The 26,579-nt window shown below is 53.0% G+C and overlaps 2 protein-coding genes across 2 annotated transcripts; one reads left to right on the top strand and one right to left on the bottom strand.

Moving 5' to 3' along the window:
* Positions 1-2,438: 2,438 nt before the first annotated feature.
* On the bottom strand, positions 2,439-11,208 carry MRPS11 (mitochondrial ribosomal protein S11). Its single transcript, XM_036355679.1, has 6 exons — positions 10,901-11,208; positions 10,659-10,778; positions 5,289-5,387; positions 4,450-4,579; positions 3,503-3,568; positions 2,439-2,810 (listed from the first exon to the last, which is right to left on the bottom strand). Exons 1-6 carry the CDS (start codon positions 10,963-10,965, stop codon positions 2,703-2,705), a joined length of 588 nt encoding a protein of 195 aa, XP_036211572.1. The 5' UTR covers positions 10,966-11,208; the 3' UTR covers positions 2,439-2,702.
* A 70-nt stretch (positions 11,209-11,278) lies between these two features.
* On the top strand, positions 11,279-19,501 carry MRPL46 (mitochondrial ribosomal protein L46). Its single transcript, XM_036355678.1, has 4 exons — positions 11,279-11,519; positions 13,470-13,656; positions 15,037-15,210; positions 19,117-19,501. The coding sequence occupies exons 1-4, from the start codon at positions 11,298-11,300 to the stop codon at positions 19,365-19,367; spliced, it is 834 nt and encodes a 277-aa protein (XP_036211571.1). The 5' UTR covers positions 11,279-11,297; the 3' UTR covers positions 19,368-19,501.
* The last annotated feature ends 7,078 nt before the right edge of the window (positions 19,502-26,579 follow it).

Below are 26,579 nucleotides of genomic sequence, written 5' to 3'. Positions count from 1 at the left end.
GCTGCCAGCTGCCAGCCACATGTTGCTGTTTCCGTCTCAATGAACTTGAATGAATGAAACTGCAAGTCCAGTTCCTCATGTCAAGTGGCGGGGGTCAGGGACTGAGCACTTCCGTGGGGCAGGGTTCTGCTGGACACGCTGCTCTGCAGGGTGCGTTCCCAGGAGGGAATCGGGAGCCAGAGGCCTGCGCGCCCCGAGTGTGGACAGCTGCCAGGTTTCCCTGTGAAGAGGCCCTCACTGTTTATATCCCCCGGCAGAGCTCCGACAGGGAGAGCACTTTCAATCCAGAGCAATTACATGGAATGTGGGGGGGCTGAGGGGGGAGAAGCGGTCCCCGAGTACTGATGCAGGGACATTGTGTTTCTGTGGTCGCTGCCCACTCTGTGCCGTTCCCAGCGGACAAGGGCACACCTGTCTCGGGGAGCCCCGCACCGCTGTGTCTGTCTGAGGCCTGCCCCCCGCCACCTCGCTGCGGTTGCTTCTCCCCCACTCGTTCACAGCCTCGTCCCTCTCCTCCCCCAGGTCCAGGGCCCTCCGCACCCTGGCTCATGCCCGCCCTGCCAGGGGAGAGTCCCGTCTCCTGCGTTCCCTGTCACCCGACACAGCCAGTCTCCATCTCCTCACTTCCCACCCTCCACCTCCCCTCCCTTTGGTGAACAGTGACGTCCACGTTGCCAGATCCCGCGGGCACTGCCTGGTCCTCATCTTGGTGCAGTCTGCACTGTGCCCCTTCCTTCTTTTTTAAAATCGATTTTTATTGATTTCAGAGAGGGAGAGGGAGAGAAACAGCAATGACGAGAGAGAATCATGGATCAACTGCCTCCTGCACGCCCCCTACTGGGGACTGAGCCCGCAACCCGGGCATGTGCTGAGTGGAATCGAACCTGAGACCCATCATGCCGCAGGCCGATGCTGTATTCACTGAGCCACACTGGCTAGGGCCGCCCCTTCCTTCTTGAAGTGCTTGTCTCTCTGGCTTCCGAGGCCCCGCATCTGTAGTCTGTAATCGCCCCACCCCTTGTCCTTTGCCATCTCGTCCTTGCAGCATTTAACTCGGTCTTCTTTTCCTCACTGTCTGCTTTTTTCCTGAGCAAGCTCACCCCCACCCTGGCTTCGCTTCGCTAGCATCGTTTGGGGAATGATGGTCATGCATTTTAATTCCCTAATATGTTCGGGCATCTGCATGGTTTGCACTTCCAACCCTAAGGACACCCGTTGTTCCGTTTGGTTGTCTCGCCTCCACAAACCTTCCCTTCCAGCCTTCCGCTGCGGGGAGCCTCTTTCACTCTGACACCTGTAGCACTCGTGCCTCCTCCATGGACCTTCTCTCACCGACTCAGCCACATGGTGTCCGTCCCTTAGACCCTGGGCCTGAGGGGAGTAGTGACAGTCACAGCTGTTGGTCCCCCAGAGCCCGGTCTGTTTGCTCAGTCCCCCATGTTTGCTCAGTCTGGTCGAACGGGCAATTTCTGCTGTGGCAGTGACCGCTCTATCTCTTTAGGCTGATAATACTTGGGTTTCAAAAGCAATGTGTGTATCCAGAATAGAGGAAAAATGAATAGAGGAAAAGAGTAAGGGAGCCCAGGGGAAGGGATCCATGCTTTTTTTTTCTTTCTTAAATATATTTTTATTGATTTCAGAGAGGGAGAGGGAAACATCCATGATGAGAGAGAATCATGGATCGGCTGCCTCCTGCACACCCCACACTGGGGATCAAGCCCGTAACCCAGACATGTGCCCTGACGGGGAATCGAACTGTGACCTCCTGGTTCATAGGCTGACACTCAACCGTTGAGCCATGGACATGTCAGCCAGGGTGTAGGCAGGGGCGATTGGAAATGGTTTCTCTTGACAAGCCGAGGGACATTCTGCCCGCATCCAGGTACTTCAGTGTTCAACAGGCTTGTTTTGGCACTGGTGTCAGGTGATGTCTTGGCTGAAAGGGAAGACACTGTACCTGTCTTTTTGCCTGTGGAGGGGAGGGGAGGGGAGGGGAGGGGAGGCTCCCCTATGCAGCCAGGCCTGTGCTACCAGCTTTGAGCTGCCAGAAGCAAAACTGCAGATGCACTGAGGAGTAATCCAGAGCCCGCTGCCAGGAAACAAGGAAGCGTGCCACACAAGCTGTGCCAACACTTGGCTCGTGCCAACGTTCGGGCCCGAAGCTAGGCTCTGCCTCTTCTCCGCCTGCGGGAAGTGCGAGCACACGGCCCACCTGTGTTCTCGGGACCCAGGCTGCTGAGAAGGGCAGAGGCAGGGGGGTGGCAGCTGGCTTTCAGGTAAACAGGAACCGCTTTAGTGGCCAGCCTTGCGTGGCGGGGCCGGTCTCCCCGAGTGCTGTCTGGTTTATATTTCAACCCTCCAAACGAGGGTTTCATCTCAATCTTTTTCAGGAGTACGTGGGGGTTACTGTTTGCCAATCTGGAAGCAAAAGCCTCAGTCACTGCAGATGGGAGAGATCTTTTATTGCTTTGGGCAGGGCAGCATTTACTGGTTGGGGGCTGGGCCACAGCCCCCCTGTGTCCAAGAGCAGATGGCCTCACTTCTGGGCACGGGTCTCCGGTCAGAAGTGGGCCCCACGCGAGGAGGCAGAGCCGTCCCTTCCCGGTGAGCACTCCAGCGGCCCCTGTGGGAAGCTCCGATGGGTGCTTGCTGAGGCCTGCAGGTGGGCCTTGCGGTCAGGTTCAGGGCCAGGTTCCTTCCCGTCAGAGCCTGCGAGCCTTCCTGGGGCGGCAGCCGTTGTGCGGGATGGGGGTGTTGTCTGTGATGGAGATCACTTCCAGGCCCCCCATCGTCAGGCCCTGGATGGCAGACTGGGAGGAGCAGAGAACAGGAGGGTGGCTCGGTGCCGGAAGTGATGGCCTAGTGTCCAGGCAGGCTCGGACAGGGAGGTGGAGGGTGGGGTGAGGGAGCGAGGGGGGAGCGTGGAGAGGTTCCCTGGCTTTGACACCTACTCACAAAGGTCTCCAACCAAGCCCCTTAACCAGGCGTTCAGCGCTGCCCACTGTAGTCACGCCTGTCGCTTCCACCTGCGCCCCACCACCTCAGGACAAAGGCTGCCTGTACACCCTCCCACCCTCAGGCTCACACTTCTGCAGTTGTTTCCTCTTGTCCCCCTCACCTGGACAATGCCACGCGATTCTTAAAAGTCAGAGTTGTCACCTCTTTGGGGGGCTTCCCTGATCATCCCCGATGGGCTCCCAGCACCTGGGGCACAAGCCTGACCAGTGCCCCCACTCGTCTGCGCTGAGCGTCCCATTTGTGGTGGTCCCAGGGGCCACCTTTCTGTCCCCGGGCCTGGCACACAGCAGGCGCTCAGCGAATGTCTGAGGAACTCAACTGAGGGGCCTGGGCTTGCCTCCAGAAGCGCAGGAGGTTGTAACAACAACAGAAATCTCCGGCCCTCATGGGAACCCACTACAAGGCCCCTCCACTCTCCCCCCTGCTCTCCAGCCCCGTTTGTCTACAGAAGCAAGCGCACTCGTGCGGAGAATCACGCACTCACCAAGCGCCCCGGCCCCAGGCCCTTCACCACCACGCGGATGTGGGTCACGCCCTTCGCCGTGGCTTTCTGGAAAGGAGTGACAAGTGGTTAGTGCCCGGCGGGAGCGGCTACATCCACGTCTCCAGCTCCGCCCTGGGGCCGCAGGGTAGGCGCTCCAGGGAGAAGGCGCCCCCATGTGGAAACAGGCCGCACATCAGGAAGCACAGCACACAAGTCGCCAGGACAGCACTGCCACCTGGTGGAGTGTCTAAGCATCGCTCCGATGTGCCTCGGGGTGAACGCAGAACCTCAGACCGCGAGGAGCCCGGGGCTGCCGGCAGAGCTTCAATACCCACAAGCAAGTGTCCTCTTACCATCTGACATCTTTAGTGAAAGGTACATTTTTCCTCACTGATTACAAAGGCATCGTGATGGAAGCCCGGGAAACACAGATGTCACTGAACCCGCCCAGCAGAAGCCATTCAACACAGACATGTGTCTTTCCAGGGTCTGACCTGCCCCTTGGTGGACATTAGCACACGCTGAGGGTCATTCATGCAGAGCAGCCAATGGTCTGGGGCACTGAGCGGGCTGCGAAGGCCAGGGTTGTCCTTCGGGACACACCTGTGGACCTCTGGGGGCCTGTGCACAGCAGCCAGGGCACAAGCTGTGGTCCCAGACCACACCAGGGAGCGAAAGCGACCACGTGGCTCTGAGCAAGTCGTACTCTGTACGTGAACTGGCTCAAGACATGGACAGTGCCGGTGTCTTCTGAAGACTCCAGATAGCGAGTGTCAAGTGCCTGGCATATAGTAGATGCTCAATAAACATGCCAGCAGCGGCACACTGCCAATCTGCGTCTAGGAAGGTCTGCCACGTTCACACTCAGGTGCGTCCTGCGTGAGGTTTTCACCACACCACCTCTTCCCAGGGGCTACTATCACCCATCGCCATCCACGTGCACTTACCGCTGCGGCAGCTATGCCAGCTGTCTGTGCCGCGATGCCCGTGCCCTTCCTGGCGTTCTTGAACCCCTCGGTGCCACAGGAGGTGCGGGCAAGGGGCTGGTTGGCGGCAGAGACCACCTGGATCTGTGTGCTAGGAGAGCAGGGGAGGCACGGGAGGTAAAATGGACTATTCAGGGATTTTAGAGCGCGCTAGCCTATGTCCTTACAAGCCCGAGAGAGAGAGCAAAGGTCAGCTGCTTTTCCTCTGAACTTAACCAGTAAAATGCTTTTTGAACTCTTACAGGAGGCGCCAGGGAGGGTCAGAATCAATCCCCTAAACTTCACATAAAGAGAGCTGTTATGGACTGAATGTCTGTGTCCCCCAAATTCATGCTGGATTCCTAACCCCGAATAGTATGGTGTTTGGAGGTGGGGCCTTTAGGAGGCGATTAGGTCGTGAGGGTGGCACCCTCATGAATGGGATTAGTGCCCTTATACGAGGGACTCCAGAGTGCTCCCTCGCCCCTCCTCCGTGAGGGCACAGCGAGAAGCCCGCCATCCGCCACCCTGAAGAGGGCCCTCACCAGAACCCACCATGCTGGCACCCTGACCTGGCCCCGTTTGTAGGAAAGCAATCTCAGCGATAGGATATGCCCAACCCACTCCACATTGTCATCAAATCTGAGTGAACGTCCTAAAGACAGAAGCTGGTTTCCCCAAGGGGACCTGGGGAACATGTGCACGGGCACCACCAAGCGGAAGGGGCTTCCACCCACGCAGGTGCCCAGGGCCACCGTGCCCTCCCTGTGGAGGGGAAAGGAGCCCACCTAGACCTGCCCAGGTGCCCCCTCCCCACTCACTTGTTGTAGGACGCCTTAATGTGTGCGATGGGGATCTCCTCAAATTTCTTTCCTGCCCACCTCAGGGGGCTCTCCTGGCCTGGAACTGGAGGGTAGATGCTGCAATGAGAACATTTAATGTGAAGTTATTCTTATATTTTTTAAAATCAAAGAAATCCATCTGAGAGTTAAAAATAACCCAACAGTACAGACAAACTCGATGAAAACAGCAGCTCCCCAACCGGCCCCTGAGGTGGCTGCCCCGACACCCCCTCTCAGTGCTGGTGCTCCGCCCTGTGTGAGCGCCTCTCTGACTAGGCACAGGAGCTACTCGCTCTGCTAGAAGAGAAGAGACACCACCCACCCTCCCACCCGTCTTGTCCCTCCTACTGTAACCCGATCAGCACTTCAATCCTTTGTAGGATCCGCTTTCTGCAACTTAAAAATATAGTTAAATCTCTATTTTCTTATTTCGTCACCTGCGGATGGCATCTTGACTCTATAAAAAAAGGGCAACAAAACTTTACTCATACTTATCATTACTATAAAAAAAAATCCAGTATCCCTTAGAATAGAGGTCAGCAGACTTTTTCTGTAAAGGGCCAGAGAGTAAATATTTTGGGCTTTGCTGGCCATGAGGTTTCTGTTGCAACTCTGGCACTGTAGTTCAAAAACGGCTGGCCGTAGACAACAGTAAATCAATGGGCGTGGCTGTCCCAATAAAACTTTATTGCAACTGGCCAGACCTGGCCCATGGAATGTAGTTTGCAACCCGTACCCTAGCCCAATGGTTCTCTCTCTGAACAGCAGAAGCACCTGTTATGGTGATGGGCAGGCCTGGGAACCCTCTCTCTACACGGCCCCAGGTCCATCCCAGGTGAACCCAGGGCTGCGAACACTGGCCCAGACACTGCAAGGAGTTCAAGATCTTTTGCTGTCTCGGCCCAGCCTGTTCTCTGGCTAGCCTAGGTCAGTACTCTTCATTTTCAGATGGAGAAACTGAGGTAGGAACAGGGACACAGGGTTCGCTGGGAAGCCAGGTGGTGAGCCTGGGAGACCTGCGTCTGTTCAGAGCGCTGCTCATCACGCTGTGCTCTCTTTTATTCCCACACACACGCAACTGTCACGCAGCCCGAGATGTGAGTCAACCCGCTGTGCCCCTGCCTACACGTGCAAATCAGGTCTGTGTCTGTACCCGCTCCCGTCATGAAATTCAACAGACTTAGGTTCAGAAAATACACACTTATCTGAGAACAGTCCTCCCCTCAGCCCTACCTCCTTCCCTAGAGATATTTTTAAAAAACAGAACAACACAGTGATACAGGAGTTACAAGTGTATTCTTCCCTGCTAGGCCTGATCTTAAGAGATGATTGGGCACCTCAGCCGGTTCCTGGCTTATCAGCCTGCGTACATGGATGAGGCTGAGATGACATTAATGTTTAAAACATCACCGCTTCCCAATTGATCGTTTCCCCTATGGACTTGGGGATGTGAAAAAATTAAGCTCACTGAAGTCTGAATGTACCAGGGCACTGCCTTATACAGAAAGCCAGGTCTGTGAAGGAGGAAGGACTTGGAACTTGAGCCACTGAATTGAAGGCATGGATAATCGGCCTTTAAACCTCCCAGTACCAATGTACACATGAGCTAGTGGTTCACCCCACGGAAGCAGGGACGGGACTGCCGCCTCTTCACAGCCACCCTCAGAAATGGACACGCAGACCGGGGCCAGCACATGTGGCATCGCTTCTGCACGCTGTGGACGGACATCAGCCGCCTTTCCCCGCTGAGGGTCCGCGAGGAGGGCTGACTCCTGCATGAGAACTTGCTGATCTCTGGGCCAATCCAGCCCTGACACACGTGGCAGACGCTGGAATCTCCCGCTAGGCACCCTGCAGCCCTGCGCCCCGCCCCAAAGACAGAGGCCCTGCCTCAGGGTCTTCAACCTGTTTTCTAACTGTGGCTACAGACACGTTAGAAATGAACATAAATGTAGAAAAATGCAGAGATCCTAGCTCATGGCCCACTACCCGTCATACTTACATATGTTTTCAGTAAGAGCCTTCCAACCCTTGGCTTCTGTTTCTTGACTTCCATTTCTCCCGTGATCCTGTGTCCTCTACCCTACCCTGGCTACTTCCTCCCGTGGTAACTAACCCTTGTCATCACCATACCTGCAACCCCATCACAACCTCGGTTCCTAGCATCACACGCTGGCCACCACCTCCTGGCGCACCCACTGGCTCCTCTACTGGGAACTCTTCAATCCCACTCATCTTACCAGTTTTTCACTTTCCCTTACACCCTGATGCCTTCCGTTCTGCCCTGACCTCAAGTCAATTATATGGCCAGTCATTATAATCACTCCTTTGCACACACCCTCAATCCCCAACCCCTGGCCCCTACCCACTTCATGGCACTCTCCTGGCAAACCCCTAACCCTGGTTCACCCTCCAGCCACTCTGAGCCTGTGCGTGCACAGCTGGCTGGAAAAAAATAGACAGCAATGCTGACTGGTCTCCCTATATCATGGTTTCTTAGCCTCAGCACTACTGACATTTTGAATAAGATAATTCATTGTTGTGGAGGGCTGTCCTGCATACCGTGACCTCTCCCCACTACCTAATGTCCCCCAAGTTGTGGCAATCAAAAATGTCTTCAGACATTGCTAAAAGTCCCCTCGGAGGCAAAATCGCCCCAGGTCGAGAGCCATTCTTTATTCTAATGACTTCTGACATCAAGTGGGCCCTCAGCCCTGCGTGGCAATCAGATAGCACCCCCCCCCCCCCCCAGCTGTCCCTCCAGTCTCCCGGACGACGGTTTTATACCTTCTTTTGTCTCCTCAAACCTGCTTCCTCACCGACAGCTGATGGCCGTCACGGAGAAATAGAAGCAATCAGAGTTCCCGCCAACCCCCACTGCCAAACAGCTGTGCCCGCGAGCTCTGCATTCTCTCCTGTTTGATGCTCCTCTTGTGTGTTCGCCTCTCAAGGACATTGTGTTCCGCCTCGGTCCCATCGTTCGTTCCTTCCCCTCTCCGCCGCATCACGCCCATCAGCAAGAGGCTGCCTTCCCCCAGCCGAAAAGCAAACAAAAACTCCTCGATCCCCAAGGCTCCCTGAGCTACTGCCATTTCTGTGACCCTGACAGCAGATCCCCCTTCAAGAAATGCAGGGCCTGCTGTTTCTTCCCGTCTTCTGTTCTCCTTGAACCCACTCCAATCAGACATCAGCCCCCATCACCCCACCAAAACGCTCTAGTCAAGGCCACTGACCAACTTACAAGGCCAGGAGCAAGTCGGTCTTCAGCCTATCAACCTGTCCTATCAGCAGCATCTGCCATAACTGACCTTTGCCCTTGATCCACACACACAAAATAATCTCTCCAGGTTTTCCCCCACTACTCTCTCTCTTTAAATACATTTTTATTGATTTCAGAGAGGAAGGGAGAAGGAGAGAGATAGAAACAGCAGTGATGAGAATCATTGATCGGCTGCCTCCACTGCCTCTCTTCCGTCTCTCTCGCTGATTCTTCCTCATCTGCCAAATCTCTAAATGTCAAAGGGCTCGAGGGGTCAGTCCTTGGACTTCTCTTCCTCTCTTGATGATCTTGTCGTCTCCTCATCATCTCTGGTGTGTGTTCCACATGCATGTGTGGCCCAGAGCCGTCCCCCAACTCCATGTCTAATAGCCAACACCGTATCTCCACTTGGATGTGAATTAAGCATCTCCGACCTAGCCACCCAATCCCAAGCTCCTGTAGTCTTCCCCATCTTAACAACGCCATCTTTCTAGTTGCGTGGGCCCCAAATTTGAGAGTGTTCCTACATCCCTCTCCTTTTTTCACACCTTACGTTAATAGATCATATTGGTTCTGCTTTCTAAATGTATCAGTCCAACCATTCACGCAACCTCCACAGCTGTCACTCTGGTCCAAGCCACCATCATCTCTTGCCTGGATTATTTCAATAGTCTAACTGCTTAGAAGACTTCCTGCTTCCCTGCATTCAATGTCAAAATGCAGAGAGCCTACTATGTGCATTTTGATCCTACTATGTGCATTATCAAAATGCAGAGATCCTACTATGTGCAGCCGAAAGGACTCTTTAAAAACTGTAAGCATGATTGTGTCAACTCTCTCCACGACTCTCCAGTGGCTTCCCATCTCATCAGAGTCAAAGCTGAAGTCCGGACGATGACGTCATGTAGCCCTGTGTGCCTGCTATACTGCTGGCCTCTCTGCTTCCACCTCCTATTTTTACTCCTCACTCCATGTTGGCCTTAACTGCTTATGAACACTAGAGACACTCCTGCCATCTGTCATACTCCCATGTTTTACTTGTCTTATATTTGCTGTCCCCTATCCACTGTAATTTAAGTTCTGTGGGGACAGGGATTTCTGTGTTTGGTCCCCAATGTGTCCTTAACACCTTGAACAGTGTCTGGCAATGTTGAACGACCAGAACAGAATCCTGACTTAAAACGTCTTTAGAGGCCTCCCACCGTCTGCAGTGGGGGGCAGTGTAAAAGCCCCCATTACAGACAACACCCTTGGCCTTCTGATTCCTTCTTGTCTCGCTGACCTCATCTGCCATCACACACACCTGAATATCCCATGTTTCACACCACATGCCTTTACACGCATGCACTGTTAGCTTTGCCTAAACAACCCCTTTCATCTTGTCCAGCTGAACTCCCATTCCGTGCAGTTGTCAGCCCCACGCTTCCTTCTCTACAGTCTCACCTGATTAACTCAGGAGTTAGACCGCATCCTCTCACACTTCCCAGCAGCCAGCTCTGACCTCCAGGCTATTACTCATCAGACTCTGGTGAAGATGCTTGCAGGCTTGTCCTCCCTACTGTGGGGAGGAGCGATGTTTTGTATTTGTATGGGTGCATGGCACCCAGTAGGTTCTCAGTAAATGTTTGTTAAATGGATGTGAACTACACCTAGCACGCAGAGGTGGGAAGCAAGATGCCAGTCCCCAGGGCAGAGCACAGAATCTCCCCAGATCTCAGACCAACTCTGAAGAGTGTAGGATAATCAACACCGTAGTGTAGCGCCCCCTCTTCTCCCATTGTGCTTCTGTGTAGTCGGTGCGACCTGCGCTCCCTCTCAGGGGGAGAGCTGATCTTCCCGGGCGCCTCTGACATCCACTCACTCACTCATCAAAGGCTCACCAAGCACCCACGTTGTGCTAAGTCTCATCTGCTTTCATTCCCACAATCTCTCTCGGCACTTTATCCATTTTTAGTCGAGAGAACGGAGGCTTCGAGGCTAATTTTCACAAAGTGGCACAGATGGCAAGCGACAGAGGTGGGAATTCACTGGTTCCCAGGCTCTGGAGGGTGGTGCCGGGCTCGGGAGGGCTGGACCGCAGCGGCTCTCACCTGGAACTGCTGCTGCTCGGAGCCGGGGCCGCCTTCTCCTCCACCTTCTGCTTGGCCGCCGCGTCCTGCAGCTGCTGGGCGCCCGTGTGGATGGTGGCGGCCGGCACCCGGGCCACTATCCTGCGGGGACGGACAGGTCGCTGAGGTCCCCTGCCGCCCACCGGAGTCCCCATGACCCACGGGACCAGGGCAGGAGCGTACCCTGGAGGTGGCCGTGGGTTCGGAGGGGCGATCACTCTTACCTGTTTGTGGGCGGCCAAGCCCACGACCACAGGAGCCGAGACCCCGCGTTCCTCACCGCCTGCATGACTCGAATTGACCCCAACGCGTTCCCGTCCGCGGCGCCAGCACCATGAGCGCCCGGCGGGGGGAGCCCCGAGGGAAAGTCACCTGACTCCTCCTCGCCGGGTCCGTTAAAGCCTCTCACCCCCGTGTATGTGCTCCATAGCAGCCGTCGCTGTGCTTTTCAGCTGGGGATTTCTCTCCTCTCCCCTCAATTCTAACAGGAGCCCCCCGCCCTCCCCCGCTCCGCATGGGAATGGTTCATCCTGGGCCTTCCGGACGCGCCGTCCCCGCGCTGCCTTGTGGGAGCACGGGATTGGCCGGGCCGCGGCCGCGGTGCATCGCGGGAAAGCGGGGATGGCGGCGCCGGGAGCGCGCGCGCTGCTGGGGCTGGCGAGGGGCTGGCGGCGCCCGCTCTGGGCCGGCGGCCCGGGTTCTCGCGGCCTGGCCCTGGCGGCCGCGCCCTCGAGCGGCGGGTCCCCGTGGCGCCTGTGGGGCGCGCTGTGCCTGCAGCGGCCGCCGGTGGTCTCCAAGGCGCTGAGCCCTCTGCAGGAGGAGATGGCGGCTCTGCTCCAGCAGGTAGACTTGAGGCGCCTTCAGGGAACCCAGAGAGGCGCGCGGGCTCGGGTTCGGTCCCGACTCCGGCACCAGTGAGTCCGTGTGACCTTGGACCGGCTACCTCCCCACTCGGAACTTCAGGGAACTTACCCCGCAAAATGGCCCCCGCCTCTGTGGTTGGCTTGGTGCACAGTAGGCGTTCGGTAGGAGGTAGTGTGTCCCCCTCGGCCCTCTTATCGTCTCCTTCGGCAGCTCTTCGGAGACGCTCCTTTTTGTTTGCGGTCCGCGCCCGACGGGAGCGGCGGTAAACGAGGCGGCCTCGGTCGCTCTCCTGGTGGGCGGCTCGGAGCGGAGAGGGTCTCTGTGAGGAGGGGGAGGGGGAGGCGGCCGCCCGCCCGTGAGGTGCCCGTGAGCGTCGCCGTGGTCCTCCCGGGGCTGCGTGTGTGAGAGGTTGGGGAGGGGAGGGGACGGGACAGGAACGGGGTGGTGGCGGCGAGGGTCTCAGTGTCCGCAGATGGCGACCGAGGGGCGGCCTGTGTCTCCGGAACCGGAGACGTTCCCTGTGTTCGCTGCTGGGAGCTAAGGCTCCGGTCAGTGCGTGTACTCGGTGTGCGCCTGCCCTCCAGGTGTTCGTGAGTCACAGACGAGCCCTGAGCCCTCACTGTGCACAGACACTCACTATGCACAGACACTCACTGTGCACAGACACCGTGCACAGACAGACACTGTGCACAGACACCGTGCACAGACACTCACTGTGCACAGACAGATACCGTGCACAGACACCCACTGTGCACAGACACCGTGCACAGACACTCACTGTGCACAGACAGACACCGTGCACTGACACTGTGCACAGACACCGTGCACAGACACTCACTGTGCACAGACACCGTGCACAGGCACTCACTGTGCACAGACAGATACCGTGCACAGACACCAACTGTGCACAGACAGATACCGTGCACAGACACCCACTGTGCACAGACAGATACCGTGCACAGACACTCACTGTGCACAGACAGACACCGTGCACAGACAGACACTGTGCACAGACAGACACTGTGCACAGACACCCACTGTGCACAGACACTGTGCACAGACACCCACTGTGCACAGACAGATACCGTGCACAGACACTCACTGTGCACAGACAGACACTGTGCACTGACACTGTGCACAGACACCATGCACAGACACTCACTGTGCACAGACACTCACTGTGCACAGACACTGCACACAGACACTGCACAGACACTGTGCTGCTGAAATGCCCTGCGCTCATGCTGATGGGGGGGTGGGGAGCGGGCAGGAGCCAGGTAGTCAGTCACAGGCTGTGTGCTCGGTGTACCGGCTAATAGTGCGGGTTAAGTGTTAACACGTTAATAGTGCGGATTGACTCTCAACTGGTTAACAATGCGGATTTTGTAATCAAAGAAAACACGATAATTTCAAGAGAAACATCAAAAGTCCTTGGTGAGTGAGGTTCCCATCAAGACTGACATGACTGTAGCGTGGCCTCTGTTACTCGCCACGCTAAAAAAAAATATAGTTTTTTTAAAAACTATATTACTGATTCAGAGAGGAAGGGAGAGGGAGAGAGAGAGCATCAATGATGAGAGAGAATCATGGATCGACTACCTCCTGCACGCCCCACACTGGGGATCCAGCCCACAACCTGGGCATGTGCCCTGACCGGGAATCGAACCGTGACCTCCTGGTTCATAGGTCAACACTCAGCCACTGAGCCACGGCCGCCGGGCTGTTCCCCATCTTGACCTCCAATCACATTCTCACATTTTAGTAAATGTAACTCAAGCCCACAGTGCAGGTGCAGGTGACCTTTTTCTTTCTCTGTTGTTTTTCCTCCTTTGGTGGTCTGATTGTATGTCTGGTTGTGTTGGGTGGTAAACTTCTGAGTCTGTCAAGTGGGCTGTAACTATGTTTTATTCTGCCTCCTAATTTCCCCAGATCGAGATCGAGAGAAGCCGGTATTCAGACCACGAGCTCCGCGCTTTGGACGAAGCCCGGCGCCTGGCAAAGAGGAAAGCTGACCTCGATGACGATGAAGATGGACAGAATATATTGCTGGTTCAGGATTTGGAAGAAATTTGGGAGCAGAAGTTCCTACAGTTCAAACCGGGAGCTCGCATAACAGGTTTGTGGTCTTTTTCAGGAGAACAGGGAAAGAGGAGGAGGAGAAGAGTATTCTGGTTCCCAAACGAAAGACAATCGCCTAACCCTGCTCAGTGTTTAAGTAACACATAATTGCCAATGACAAATCATCTGTCTTTCAGGTGGGAGGAAAATAATTTCCCCCCGTTCCTCACATCTGCCCCTAATATAATTTAAGGCCTATAATATTTTTGAATAGGAGATAAGGAGGTTGGGATAGCCTTCTTTCTCAGTTAAACTTTAGAAGTGTTTTCTGAATTTACCTCCTAGTTTGGACTGAGAGGGGGAAATTAAGCCTTTTCCACTAGCTCCTGGCGCTTCATCTGAAAATCCTCCGAAAGCCCAGGGTGAGTCCTGCCCTGTTTCACAGAGGAATGCCAGGGAGAAAGGGGGGGCTGGTCAAGTCAGAAACAGTGCCAACACCAGGGAAGGTGTGGGGTCTTAGTTACTGTGGGCATTGCCTCTCTTTCAGAGGCTGAAAGTCCTTCATGGTTTGCTCGTCAAAGGAGAAGTTCAGCTTTTGGGTTCCTCTTCTTATATTTTAGTTTCCTCAAGATTGTGAGGTTTTACCTTGGACGAGGCCAGAGTTAGAGAGATGGGTCAGGGTTGTAATTTAATTAGAGTATTCCCCCCCTCATCCTCAGGGAATACATTTCAGGACCCTGCCCACTCCCCAGTGGGTGCCTGAAACTGCATAGTACCAAATCCTGTATATACTGTGTTTTTCCCTACACATATACACCTATGGTAAAATTTAATTTATAAATTAGGCACAGTAGGAGATTAACAACAGCTAGTAATACAATAGAATAATTATAGCAATGTACTGTAATAGAAGTTGTGAATGTGGTGTGTCTTTCTCAAAATACCTTATTGTGTTGTACTCACCATTTCACGTATAGGAAGCACTTTATGGCTTCTCTCGGGCATATCTGAATGGCCAGCATTACTACTCTTGCACTGTGGGGCCATGATGAAGTGAAATAAAGGTTATTTAAACACAAGCACTGTGACAGTTGATCTGACAACTGGAATGGCTGAGTGACTGACAGGCCAGGCGTGTATACAGCCTGGAGACGCTGGATAAAGGGATGGAGCAAGATGGCACCCCATTTCATCATGCTGTTCAGAATGCGGTGCAATGTAAAGCTTTTGACTAGTTTATTTCTGGAATTTTCCATTTATGATTTGATTGCGGGTAACTGAAACGGCAAAAAGCACAACCACAGATGGAGAGGGACTCTGTGAGTTTTGTTGAGAGCAAGCATGTGGCTCTGCCTTAAAGGAAGGCTGTAAAGCTCTCATGGCCTTGGTTCTGGCAGATCACATGATCTCGTCCCCTCTGACCCCCATTTCTTCGCAGAAGCCGATGAGAAGAACGACCGGACCTCACTGCACCGGAAGCTAGACAGGAACCTTGTTCTCTTGGTCAAAGAGAAGCTTGGAGACCAGGATGTTTGGGTGCTGCCCCAGGCAGAGTGGCAGCCGGGGGAGACCCTCCGAGCAACAGCTGAGCGAACCCTGGCCACGCTGCCGGGTAAGTGCCCGTCCCCCTCTAAACCCCATGAGGTGCCAGAGGGTGTGAAGGCTGACTGAGCACGGTTTAAAGGTAAGGATTTTCCTTAGATCAAGTGAGAGTTCCTTTCTCCCACTGAGATTTTTAAACTTAGTACATTGATTCTTGAACAACATGGGTTTGAACTCTGCAGGTTCACGTATATGCTGATTTTCTGGAATAAGTGCGTACAGTACTATAAGTGTATTATTTTCTTAATAATGTTTTCTCTAGTCTACTTTATTGTAAAAATACAGTATGTAATACACACACGGAATATATGTTAATTAACTGTTATTGGTAAGGCTTCTTGGCAACAGTAGGCTTTTATAATTCAGTTTTTGAGGAGTCAAAGTTATATGTGGACTGTGGCTGCCTGGGGTGGGTATCACTTTGTTCAAGGATCAACTGTACATTCAGCACTGTTGTTCCTACCATTCTCTCAGCCCGCGTCTCTTCGTAGCCTTGCTCTTTGGCACCGCCACTTACCTGTTCACCCGCTAGAAGCCTCAGAGCTGTCCTTGAGCGCATCCCGATGTCCATCAATTCTTGAGTCCTACCCGGTCTGCTCTAAGTACCTCCTCATTCCACAGCTCTGGCTTTGACACCTTGATTTCTCAGCCTTGCGCTATTGGTGTTGGGGCCAGAGTATTCTTTGTGGGCGCATTATGTGCCCTGTGGCATGTTTAGCAGCGTCTGTGGCCTGTACCCATCAGATGCCAGCGGCACTGACCCATCACCACCCCCTGTAGTGTGGCAACCAAAATGACAGCCAAAATTATCTAGACGTTGCCAGGTAATAGCTGGGGAGCGAAATCACGGTGCGTGAGAACCACGACACTGACGGGTGAAGTACGTTCCGAATGTGTTCCCCCTTTTATGTCACGGCCCTCAGTGCTGCCGGAATGAGCTTGCTCAAACACATCCCTGTGGCTTCTCTCCCTGGAATCCTTACAAGGTTTCCCATAAAAGTTCGGACATTCAAGCATGGCCTGCAAATCCTTTCTGCTCTGATCGCGAGCTCATCAGTCTTCCGTCTCGCCTCATTAATGTGCAGTCTGCGTTCTAACCCAGCCAACCTTCTGCATTCCTTGAATAATGTGGTCTTTCATGCACCTCTGCTTTGACGCATGCTGGTCCCCGATTGGATGCTTTTACTCCTCCCTGGTCTGACTGCTCAGTGTTTAAGTCTCAGCTCGTTGGTTAAACGTGCTGTGGTGGAAGTGTCCCCAGGCTGCGGGTAGAGAGCTCCTCCCTGTGGCTCCGTAGCTCTGCGTGTGCCTTACTCAGTGTACATAGCAAACACTCCGCCTTCCATTTGCCGGCCCTGTGCAGGCAGGGGGTCACCGTGATGACGTCACAGGACAGTCCTGCTCCCTGGGAGCCTGTGTTCTGGGGGAGGAAGCTCTTTCACTTCCCGTTGCCCTGTGATGGTTTAGTAACACGTTTCCCTCCGCAGCCAGAGTTCTGACTCCCTTGAAGGTACGTGCAGTATCTATTCCTCTCCATCACCCCAGCTTTTAGAGAGTATCTGGCCTGAGGAGTGTTTTTGAGAAAGTGGACTTGGCAGGATATGTGCACAACCACTTTACTGGCCCTGCCCCCATCTTAAGTACCCTTTCCCTCGCGGGGCCTGTGTGGCCTGAGGGAGGGAGCACGGCAGATAGGATGGGTGGGGCCTTGCTGTGCCCGGGGGTCCTGCAGAATGAAGCTAGATTTGACATTTTCAGGGGTGGTGTGAACAGTGCCTGTTTGCCAGGCCTCCCCAACATGAAATATTCCCTTGTTAATTTTTGCCTATCCAGTCAGTAAAAAGGATTGCTTTTGGATGGGCATTTTCCTAATTGCTGGTGAGATTGACCATCCTGTCCTGTCTATATTGGCTTGTTTGCATTTCTTCTCCCATGAACTACCTATTCAGATTCTTTGCTCATGTTTGTAGTGAACAGTTTCTTTTTTAGTTTCTTGATTTTATTATTTTTTAATCCATTTTCCCCAGGTTATAGAAATTAAGTGGAAATTTCAGAAAGGTACAAAGAAACACAGTTATAATCTCACCACTCACAGAGACCCACTATTGACATTTTGTATATAGCGTTGTTGTTTTTTAATATGGAGAATGTCAATTCATTGTAGATGGTGAAAAATGGATCAAACTGTGTCTAGTAAACGTATCACGGGGTAAGAAGTAGTTTTCCCTTCTCAGAGGCAGTCACGTGGCATCGGCAGTTTGGGTATGTTTTTAGAATTGGCACATATGGTATCTGCTTCTTTTACCCACACAGAGCATATTTATACAGTTACGTACCTTTTTTCTCCTCTTATATAGAGCCGTTAGTCATCTATATCAGTACACGAAGACATCGCTTGCATTTTAGCACCAGCGTGCTATTTACATGTGCGTGTTCTGCTGTTTGCTTAACCAGCCTGTCGCTTTTACAAATAAAGGGGCAGTGACCGTCCTGTACACTCATCTTCGCTCATGCAGGCAGGCAGAGTGGCTGGGTCACAGGGTCTGTATAAGTAAAGCTGATACCTTGCCAATCACAGCAGTGATTCTCATGCACATCCATTGCCGAGTCCCATGTTTTCTTAACCTCGACAAGCAGTGTGCCGCTCAGTGTTTGAACTTTAGCAGTAGTAGGTTGTTGTTTTAATTTCTATTTCTTTAATAATAGGATTGAGCCTACTTTTTTAAAAAAAATATATTTTATTGATTTTTTACCGAGAGGAAGGGAGAGGGATAGAGAGTTAGAAACATCGATCAGCTGCCTCCTGCACACTCCCCACCAGGGTTGTGTTCGCAACCAAGGTGCATGCCCTTGACTGGAATCGAACCTGGGACCCTTGAGTCCGCAGGCTGACGCTCTATCCACTGAGCCAAACCCGTTAGGGCGGATGGAGCCTACTTTAATGAGTTTGATAATTGACTTCCGTGTGAACTTCCTGTGCATATGCTTGGTTCATTTTTCTTTTAGATTTGTTTTGTTTTCCTTGTTGATTGCTAAGTACGTCTTATACCTTCAGGCATTTCTCTGTTGAATGTGTTGAAATAGCTTTTCTAGTTTGTCATTTTGGCTTTGACTTTTTTTATGGTTTTATTTTTCCTTGAAGAAAGGTTTAATTTTTATGTAAATGTCTTTTTTAATTTTGTGTTTTGTTTAGACCTTCCTCTCTTAAAAATGATGCAGAAAGTAAAGTACTCTATGGTCTCTTTTTTTAAAATGAAAAACTAAAAAATATGTTAACATTTAGAAAATATTATTAAATATCCATGAAACCATCAAAAATGAATAAAATTCTAATGAAAAATTTAAGTCTCTGTTGTTAAATCTTTCATCTGTGCGGTATCATTTTTGACATGAGGGCTGAGTTCCAGCCTTATTTTTCTTGTTTAGCTCGCCAGTTTTCCACATGCCTTTCAGTAATCCATCATTTCCCCATCCTTTGAAATACTGGGCTGGGGTTATTAAGCCCTTTGTTATACATTGCAGGACTTACCTACCTACCTTTGTCTTTTAACTCTGGTTATGGTGCATTCACCCTACAGAAGTCAAATCAGGTTCTTTTCATGCTTTCCGTGAGACACTCCTTTAAAAGGCTGACGAGTTTTGCTTTCCAGATACCGAGTGACTTGGTCCTTCACCAGCAGACGGTGACAGGACTGAGTCTCGAAGCTCAGTGTCGCGACTCGCAGCAGTGGTGTTGGAGCTGCGTTGCCGGCTTCCATCTGAAAGCAGACGCTTGGCACACGGAGTGGACCCCGTGCATCGGCTCTTCAGGAATGACTGCGAGGACTCCTCACTCCCCGGGATTTCTCTGACCTTGGCCGAACTCCACAGGTGGGTGTGTCCTCATCTTGCAATTCTGTTTCTCCCCCTCCCTCAGAACACAACATGGAAGCCAAGTTCCTGGGAAATGCACCCTGTGGCCACTACAAGTTCAAGTTCCCCCAGGCAGTGCGGACAGAAAGTAGCCTCGGGGCCAAAGTCTTCTTCTTCAAAGCACTACTCCTCACTGGAGACTTTTCCCAGGCCGAGGAGAAGGGCCGGCACGTGTGGGTCAGCAAGGAGGAGCTGGGCGACTATTTGCAACCCAAATACCTGGCCCAGGTGAGGAGATTCCTGTTGGACCTCTGACGCACTCGGCTGCCTGAGGACGATGCTTGGACAAGTCTGCGACTGGGCCCCAAGGACGTGTTGTGGTCGCCCCATCTGCAGGGAATCTCAAGAAGCGAACAGTTCTGAGAAATAAATGAGTTTGTCATTGTGTAGTCTTGGCTGGTGTGTCCTTTGAGGAGGACTGGCTTCTCCCCCTGCGAATGGAGGGCCAGCTCCGAGGGTGTCACATTGCTGTAGTAATCAGCTGGCTTCCTGGGCCAGGGAGAAAACAAGGAAATGAATGTGAAAGCCTTGTGTTCTGTGACAGCTTCTAGGCACACGTGTGTGTGTGTGTGTGTGTGTAATCTGTATAGTTTTTTTTCTTGTAACCATTTTCCCTTTTGTTATTCCCTCCCTTTCTACTTGATAGATGGAAGTATCAATCTAGCCTAAGGAATAATTCCTTCTCACTTTCTGTTTCTCTTGTTTTATTCATTCTCTTTATTTTTTTTTATTGATTTCAGAGAGGAAACGAAAGGGAGAGAAAGATAGAAACATCAGTGATGAGAGAGAATCATTGATCGGCTGCCTCCTGCACGCCCCCCAGTGGGGATGGAGCCGGCAGCCCGGGCATGTGCCCTGAGTGGGAAACCATGACCTCGTGACCTCCTGATTCATAGGTCGACACTCAACCACTGAGCTACGCCAGCCGGGTCTGAATTGGCTTCTTTCCCCATGAGTACTGAACTTGGGAGTCAGAAGGCCTGGGTTTGAATTATGACCTTCAGTAGGTTACAGCTACTCTCATTGTTAGCAACAGTGGCCTGACCCTGAGTGCTAGGCCCATACCTGCAACACGCATTTCCATTCAAACCAGTGGGGCCGGCATCATCACGTCGTCATCCCTGTGTAAGCGATGAGAACATAGACTCGGAGAGATTCATTAACTTGCTTAGGGTAACTCGCTAGCAAGTAGCGGGGACAGAATGAACTCCGATCTGTGTGCACAGCTAGTTCTTAGCCATTCTTAGCTTTCCCTCTCATCTGGAAGACACGATGAGACATTCTCAGCGCACGTGGGAATGTATGTGAAAGTACTTTGTGGTGCAGGGCTTGTTATACACACTGAGTGGGTCCTCCTTCCAGAGGCTTTAGGCTCCTACGTTCTGAATTCCGCTGTATCGTCTTCAGCTTTTACATCTCCCATTCTTTCCTTTTCCAGGTTTTATGTTAACCAAGAGTTTCTGTCCGACTTGTCTGATAAGGGACATGGGTAATTTGGACATTAGTGTGTTCATTCCATGGCCAATCTCAAAATGCGTGGGTGGCAATCCCATCATCACAGCCAAGGGGCTGGGCATGTTAGCCCCGCCCCACCCCGGCCAGGAAATCCGGAGCCACTGTTAGCACAGGCTTATGGGGCACTGAAGTCAGAATAGACCCGCCGACCCATTCTATTACACAAGCAGGGGAATAAGACAGCAGAAAGGTTGCCAATTCAGTTACTAAGAGCGCTAAGCTGCAGGCACGTACAGCAAGATGAAGCCCGTGTGCTGGAAACCGTAGGGCAGCCCCCGCCCCTTCCCCCTCCCTCCTTCTCACCCCCCTCCCCCCTTTTCAGCTTTATTCCCTGGAAGCCTGGATTGGAGCCAGTCATTTCAGCTGTCAATCACCTTCCACTTGCCTTGAAAGTCCAACACCACAGGAAGCGAAGGAGGAATCTGCTCTGGGCCCTGCTCCCAGGAGAGGGGTCCAGAGCAGCTGTGGCTATAAAGGTGCAGGGATAGGCCCAGACAGCCAGCACGCTGCAGCTGAGGGGCTGGCCCTGGGCGGTCCCCTGTGAGTCCTGGGTGGGGACAGCCAGAAATAGGTGCATGTGTGTGCGCGGCATATGTGCACAGCAGCCGCTCTGCCCCAAGCCATCCTCAAATGGGCCGGAGAAGCCGGCAGCAGGCTTGTTGGAGGTTTGGCAGTGCGGGAACACCACTGATTCCTGAAAACCTGGCTACCCAGGCCCCAAGTCGCTGCTGAGCGGCTGAGAAGGGACAGGGGAGGGAGAGACTTCCAGGTTCTCCATTGGAAAAATAGTCCCAGTGCTATTAGGGAAGACAAAATTGGGGACATCTTGAGAACGGGGTTCGGGAGGACACCTCCCGGCTAGGGAGCCTTGGGGTTTTCAGGGCTCTGAGAGGTCACCTGGGACTAAGAAGCCCGGTGGAGGTGGACGGGGTTAGGCACGGCTTCAGGGTGGCTGGGCTGGGCCCATATGCATGAGCGCCACAAGGTGGCAGGATTTGCCTGACAACCGGGTCCCTTGCAGCCTTGCTGCCCCTGGCCTGAGGTCACTGCCTTGGAGAAGAGCCCCCAGTGCCCCGCTCTGGGCCGGAGGGGCAGCCCGAGGCTGATGTGTAACCAGCCAGGACAGATGTGGGGCGCGCCCACTTCCTCTGCCTCCCGAGAAGCTCAAGTCAGCCGAGTGCGGAGACTTCCTCTTGCCATGTGCTGATCAGGGAGGTGAAGGGACTCTGGATTTAGACTCCTGGGCTTGGACTCAGCTATGTGATGCTAAAGCCACCCACTGCCCCCTGCTGTCTGGACGATCACCTTTGCATCATAGCGTTTGCACACCTGCCCTCAAGGTAATCTGCAGGTCACGGACCCCTGGGAAGGCCCGAGCTGGAGCATTTTGGGAGAATATGAAGAGGATTTGGAGGAGAGAGCAATGAGACCGAAGAGACCTAAGTTACTCCATTTAGAGATGGGAATGATGAGAGACGGAGTCTTCAAGTGTGTGTCTTACTTACACAGGGCATGCCGGCCAGTCTCCTGTCAGTGACGGGCAGTAGCTTGAAATGCAGTAGGAGGAACCCTGGGAAATTGCCACATGGGAAGAATTCTTTGACATTTAGGACTATTCAGCATCAAAGTGAAGTTCTAAAATGTTGCATTTGCCATGCAACAAGAATTTGTGGAAAAATGGTGATCAAAACATTCCTGGCCAGGCCTGTCCAGTTTGCTCAGTGGTTAGAGTGTCGCCCCTCAGACAGAAGGGTTGGGTTTTCCTGGTCAAGGACATGTACCTGGGTTGCAGGTTCAATCCCCGGCTTCAGTTGGGGGCGCATTCAGGAGGCAACCCATCGATGTGTCTCTCTCACATCGATGTTTCTCTCTCTCCCCCTCCCTTCTTCCCTTCCACTCTCTCTAAAGAGCAATGGAAACAATAACCTTGGGAGAGAATTTAAAAAAATAAATGATAATAAATACTCCTGCCAAAGTCCTCATGATGGTGGGGCAAGAAACAGACCCACCAATCAGCAAAGGCGAACTATGTCATAGGGACGTGTGCTGTGCACCCAACCCGGGCGGGGGGTCAGGGAGGGCTGGTCAGGGCTGAGCTGAGGCCTGAGGAGTAGGGGAGTGAGCCGGGGAGGACCATGTGCCCCAGAGGCCTGAGAGAAGTTCTGTGGGGCTGGAGTGTACTGCCTGGGGGGAGTTTAAGTGTTTTAAGGTTTTTAAAAAACATACACACACACACACACACACACACACACACATAATTAGTGAATTTAGAGAGAAAGGGAGAGAGAAGTATTGATGTAAAAGAGAAACATCTGTTGGCTGTCTCCTGCAGGGATGGAGCCCACAGCCCCGACATGTGCCCTGACCGGGAATCAAACCAGCAACCTTTGGTGCATTGGATGATGCTCATCCAACTGAGCCACACTGGCTGGGGCAGTTTGAAGTTCTTCATGGTCCGAGACAGCCTAAGACTTGTTTTCTTTGAAGGCAAGACAGTGAGTTCTATGGTCTCTTGTTACAGGGGGCTGGATTCTAAAGCCCGTGCAGCCCCCGGCCGGGTAGTTCAGTGGGTTAGAGCATCGCCCCCATACACCAAGATTGTGGGTTCCATCCCCAGTTAGGGCACATACATGGATGCATAAATAAGTAGAACAATCTCTTTCTCTCCCAATTTTTTTTTTTTTTTTTTTGTGGGGGAGGCAACCAAAATTTTTGGTGGCCTTGACTCGACAAAAAAATAAATAAATAAATAAAAATAAATAAATAAGTAGAACAAGTCCATGTTTTTTTCTCTCCTTTCCTCTCTAAAAATCAATAAAAATTATAAAATAAAACAAAAGCTCATGCATAAGTCACAGATCACGTTCACAGTTACTTTTGCGCTGTCTCATAGAAAGCCTCCTTGGTGACTGGCGCAGGCCAATTTCCTCCAGGGATGGGACCAACCTGGGGTATTTGGTTGAGCACAAGATTACCCCGCTGAGGGGCTATGCAGTATAAAATATTAGGGTTCCCAGACCTCTGAGGGGCCGTTGACTGCAGGACTATGTGCCCCCCCGCACTTCCCCCCCACAAGGAAAGGCCCAAATGAGGGCAGTTTGGGAGAAGATGAAGGGGATGCCAAATCACGTGACCTCAGCACCATGAGCTGCTCACACAGATAGGCATTTGGGATGCAGGGTGGAGTGCCCCACCCACCGGAGGCTCACTCCAGAGCCTGAGCCTGGGGGCAGCGAGCTCCGTCCCCAGTGGAAGGGAAAGCCCGCCTGCCTATAGTTTCTTAGTCTCACCTGTAGAAATCCCAGGATAACACTTTGAATTCCTCAAAGTCCAGTGAGCATGTGATGTGACTCTGTGGTATCTGTGTGGTTCCCTGTTGTTTCCGTAGCTCCCTGCACCCTCCCACCCGCAGCAGCTAATCCTCAAAGCAGTAAAGCTGGTGCTTTTAACCCATACACCCAAAGGAGGCTGGGCCTCACAGGTGACAAATTAGCATTTTTTTTTAAAGGGAGAGAGCTGGGTGTTGGAAAATTCTTAAGCCAGCGGTGAAGTGAGTAAGTTGGGTAATGCTGGCCGTAGCCACTAAGAATATATGATGCTTGTAGTAAGGGCGGTGGCTGTCGTGGGTGGCATGCAAATCGACTGAAAGCAGGTCCACAAACTCCGTTCACCCTCAGTAAAATAAGAGCTTGACTTTTTCAGATGACTCCTTTGAAGCACATGGCACTCATTGGGATGGAAAAGTATGTGTGTTCAAAGTATAATGTAGTCAGACCGGGTGCACAGCCCTTTCTGAACAGCAGCCTCCCAGCCATTGCGGTGCGTGTGTGAGAATGAGAAGTGTTTTATACGGCCCTGTCCTCCAGCAAAGATCCACGGCTACGTTTTCCACCACGTCCGTGGAGAGCACCCCTGGACGCTCCCTTTCCCCCACCCCCGTTTCTCCCTGATCTCCAACGCACAGCCACAGGCACAGCCTCCCCCCGCATCCTTGAACATCTTGTCACACGGCTTTGAATATTCACATCACACACCAAGAACTGCAGATATTCTCATCACATACACACACACCCTTGAGTGCCTGCTCCTTCCACACATTTATACAGTCCCTGGAAATGCATCTGATACATACGTACACTAACACACACACACACACACACACACGCGCGCACGCGCACACACGCCCCTTTGACACTGATGCCCTACCACACCGACCATCCTTGAGCATTCACGTCACAGATGCTTGAACATTCCCCTCACGCACGGTTCAGGTCATTTGCCTGTTGCTCTCAGATCCGCTCCCTCCCCTCCCCGCTGAGCTCTGCAGTGTGTGTGTGCCTGCGTGTGCACGTGTGTTGAGGGGGCTGCTGAGCCCTGAAAATGACCTTTTCCAAGCTTTCTTGCCACTGGATTCCAGCTGGCTTTGGCCTGTAGGAGGTACTGGTGAGAGAGGGGAGGACGAAGGGAGAAGCGGGGTATTTCTTCTCCTTCTTGGCTTTGGTGGCATTCCCAGCACCCCCTCTGTGGTCCCGTTGCCCACCCGCTGCCAGGCTTCTTCATGATGCCAGTTCCTCCTGGTGGTCAGGCTCCTGGCAGCACCGCCTCCTCCCTCTGCCCCTTCAGCTCCAGGGGTGGTGGTAGCTCCTACTCCTGCTGATCTCAGGGTGGCTTCCCCATCCCCCCGTTTTTGTGTTTCGGTCTTTTCAATACTTTTTGCAGCCAGCTCCCTGTATTTAAGCTCCCTCTTCTGAACTACCTGGCATGGGGACTTTCCCTGACCGGACCCTGGCTTCTGCTCAGAATCTTCTCATCCCAGACCGGTGCTGCCCTCCAGCTGCTGGCCTCTCCACTGGCTCCAGTCCTGGCGCAGCGTAGCTGTTCGTTCAGTGTTGGTGGGAGGAATGATGACAGTGCCCCCCTCGCTGTCCCGGGATTTTCCTGGGGCAGAGCTTGTTGTAAACCTGAGCTGGGTGGCTCGGGGGGCATCTCCCGCCCCCTCTAGGTGGGTCACAATGACAACAGTGAGCCCAGCCTCGGGGAGGGCTGGGTCACCCCAGCCAGAGCCACTGGGCAGTGGAGAGTGAGCGGCCTCATCTGAGTCGGGGAGACTGTCCCGGAGCCTTAGTAGCCAGATGTGGTTTCAGAAGCAAGGAGACTCTCAGAGCCCGAGATAAACAGGAAAGAATGGGGGTCTCTCTTTCCCTAAAGATTCGGGGGGCACCTGTGGTCTGAACACCAGCCCCCACATGTAGCTCTGAAATGGACTTGGACATGCTGTTCTGTGCCTCCGTGTTCGTGCTTATAGAATCACGGGGGACTGTTACCCGCCATTTATTTCTGTTTGTTCTGGACGAGTAGTGTGTCCCCCGTGGGCCTCGGTTTCCTCAGCAGTGCCGGTGAGGGCTGCGGTGGGTCTGTGATCAGGGTGGGTCCCAGGCCGTACCCGTGGTGTCCACAGGGAGGCACCACACACATGCATTCCCGCCCGGGAACTGCCGGCCAGAGGCTGTGCTGCCCCAGGAGTCAGAAGGCCCAGGTTCCCCGTCCCCAGAGCCTCCCCGTGTGCGGTGCGTGGCGGCCCCGGTCACTAACCGAGTCATTAGCACTTGAGCTGAGCTCCCAGGGTCACGCAGCGCCATGAAGGGGGTGTGGGAGCTCAGGAGACGTGCAGTTTGGCAGGGAAGACCGGGCCAGGAAAGAAGTGATAACACCAACATCCAAGGATTTCACACATATTTGATCCAATTTAATCTCTTTACTTTGAGCAGACCGGTGATGCTAGAGTCTCCCGTAGTCCAGGGTCCTGAATTGATGTGATCTTTCTCACGTGCCCGAGGAAAGCAGGGTGGCGGCAGTGCCCCTAATGGACAGACAAGGGGAGCCAAGAGCTGGGGGAGTGAAGTGGCCTCGTCCTGGTCACACACCTCGTAAGCGGCAGAGCTGGGACTTCAG

The sequence above is a fragment of the Myotis myotis genome, unplaced genomic scaffold (genome assembly GCF_014108235.1).
Source record: "Myotis myotis isolate mMyoMyo1 unplaced genomic scaffold, mMyoMyo1.p scaffold_m19_p_23, whole genome shotgun sequence".
Lineage (NCBI taxonomy): Eukaryota > Metazoa > Chordata > Mammalia > Chiroptera > Vespertilionidae > Myotis > Myotis myotis.
The sequence above is the reverse complement of the archived record's forward strand: the minus strand, read 5'-3'. Positions and strand labels throughout refer to the sequence as shown.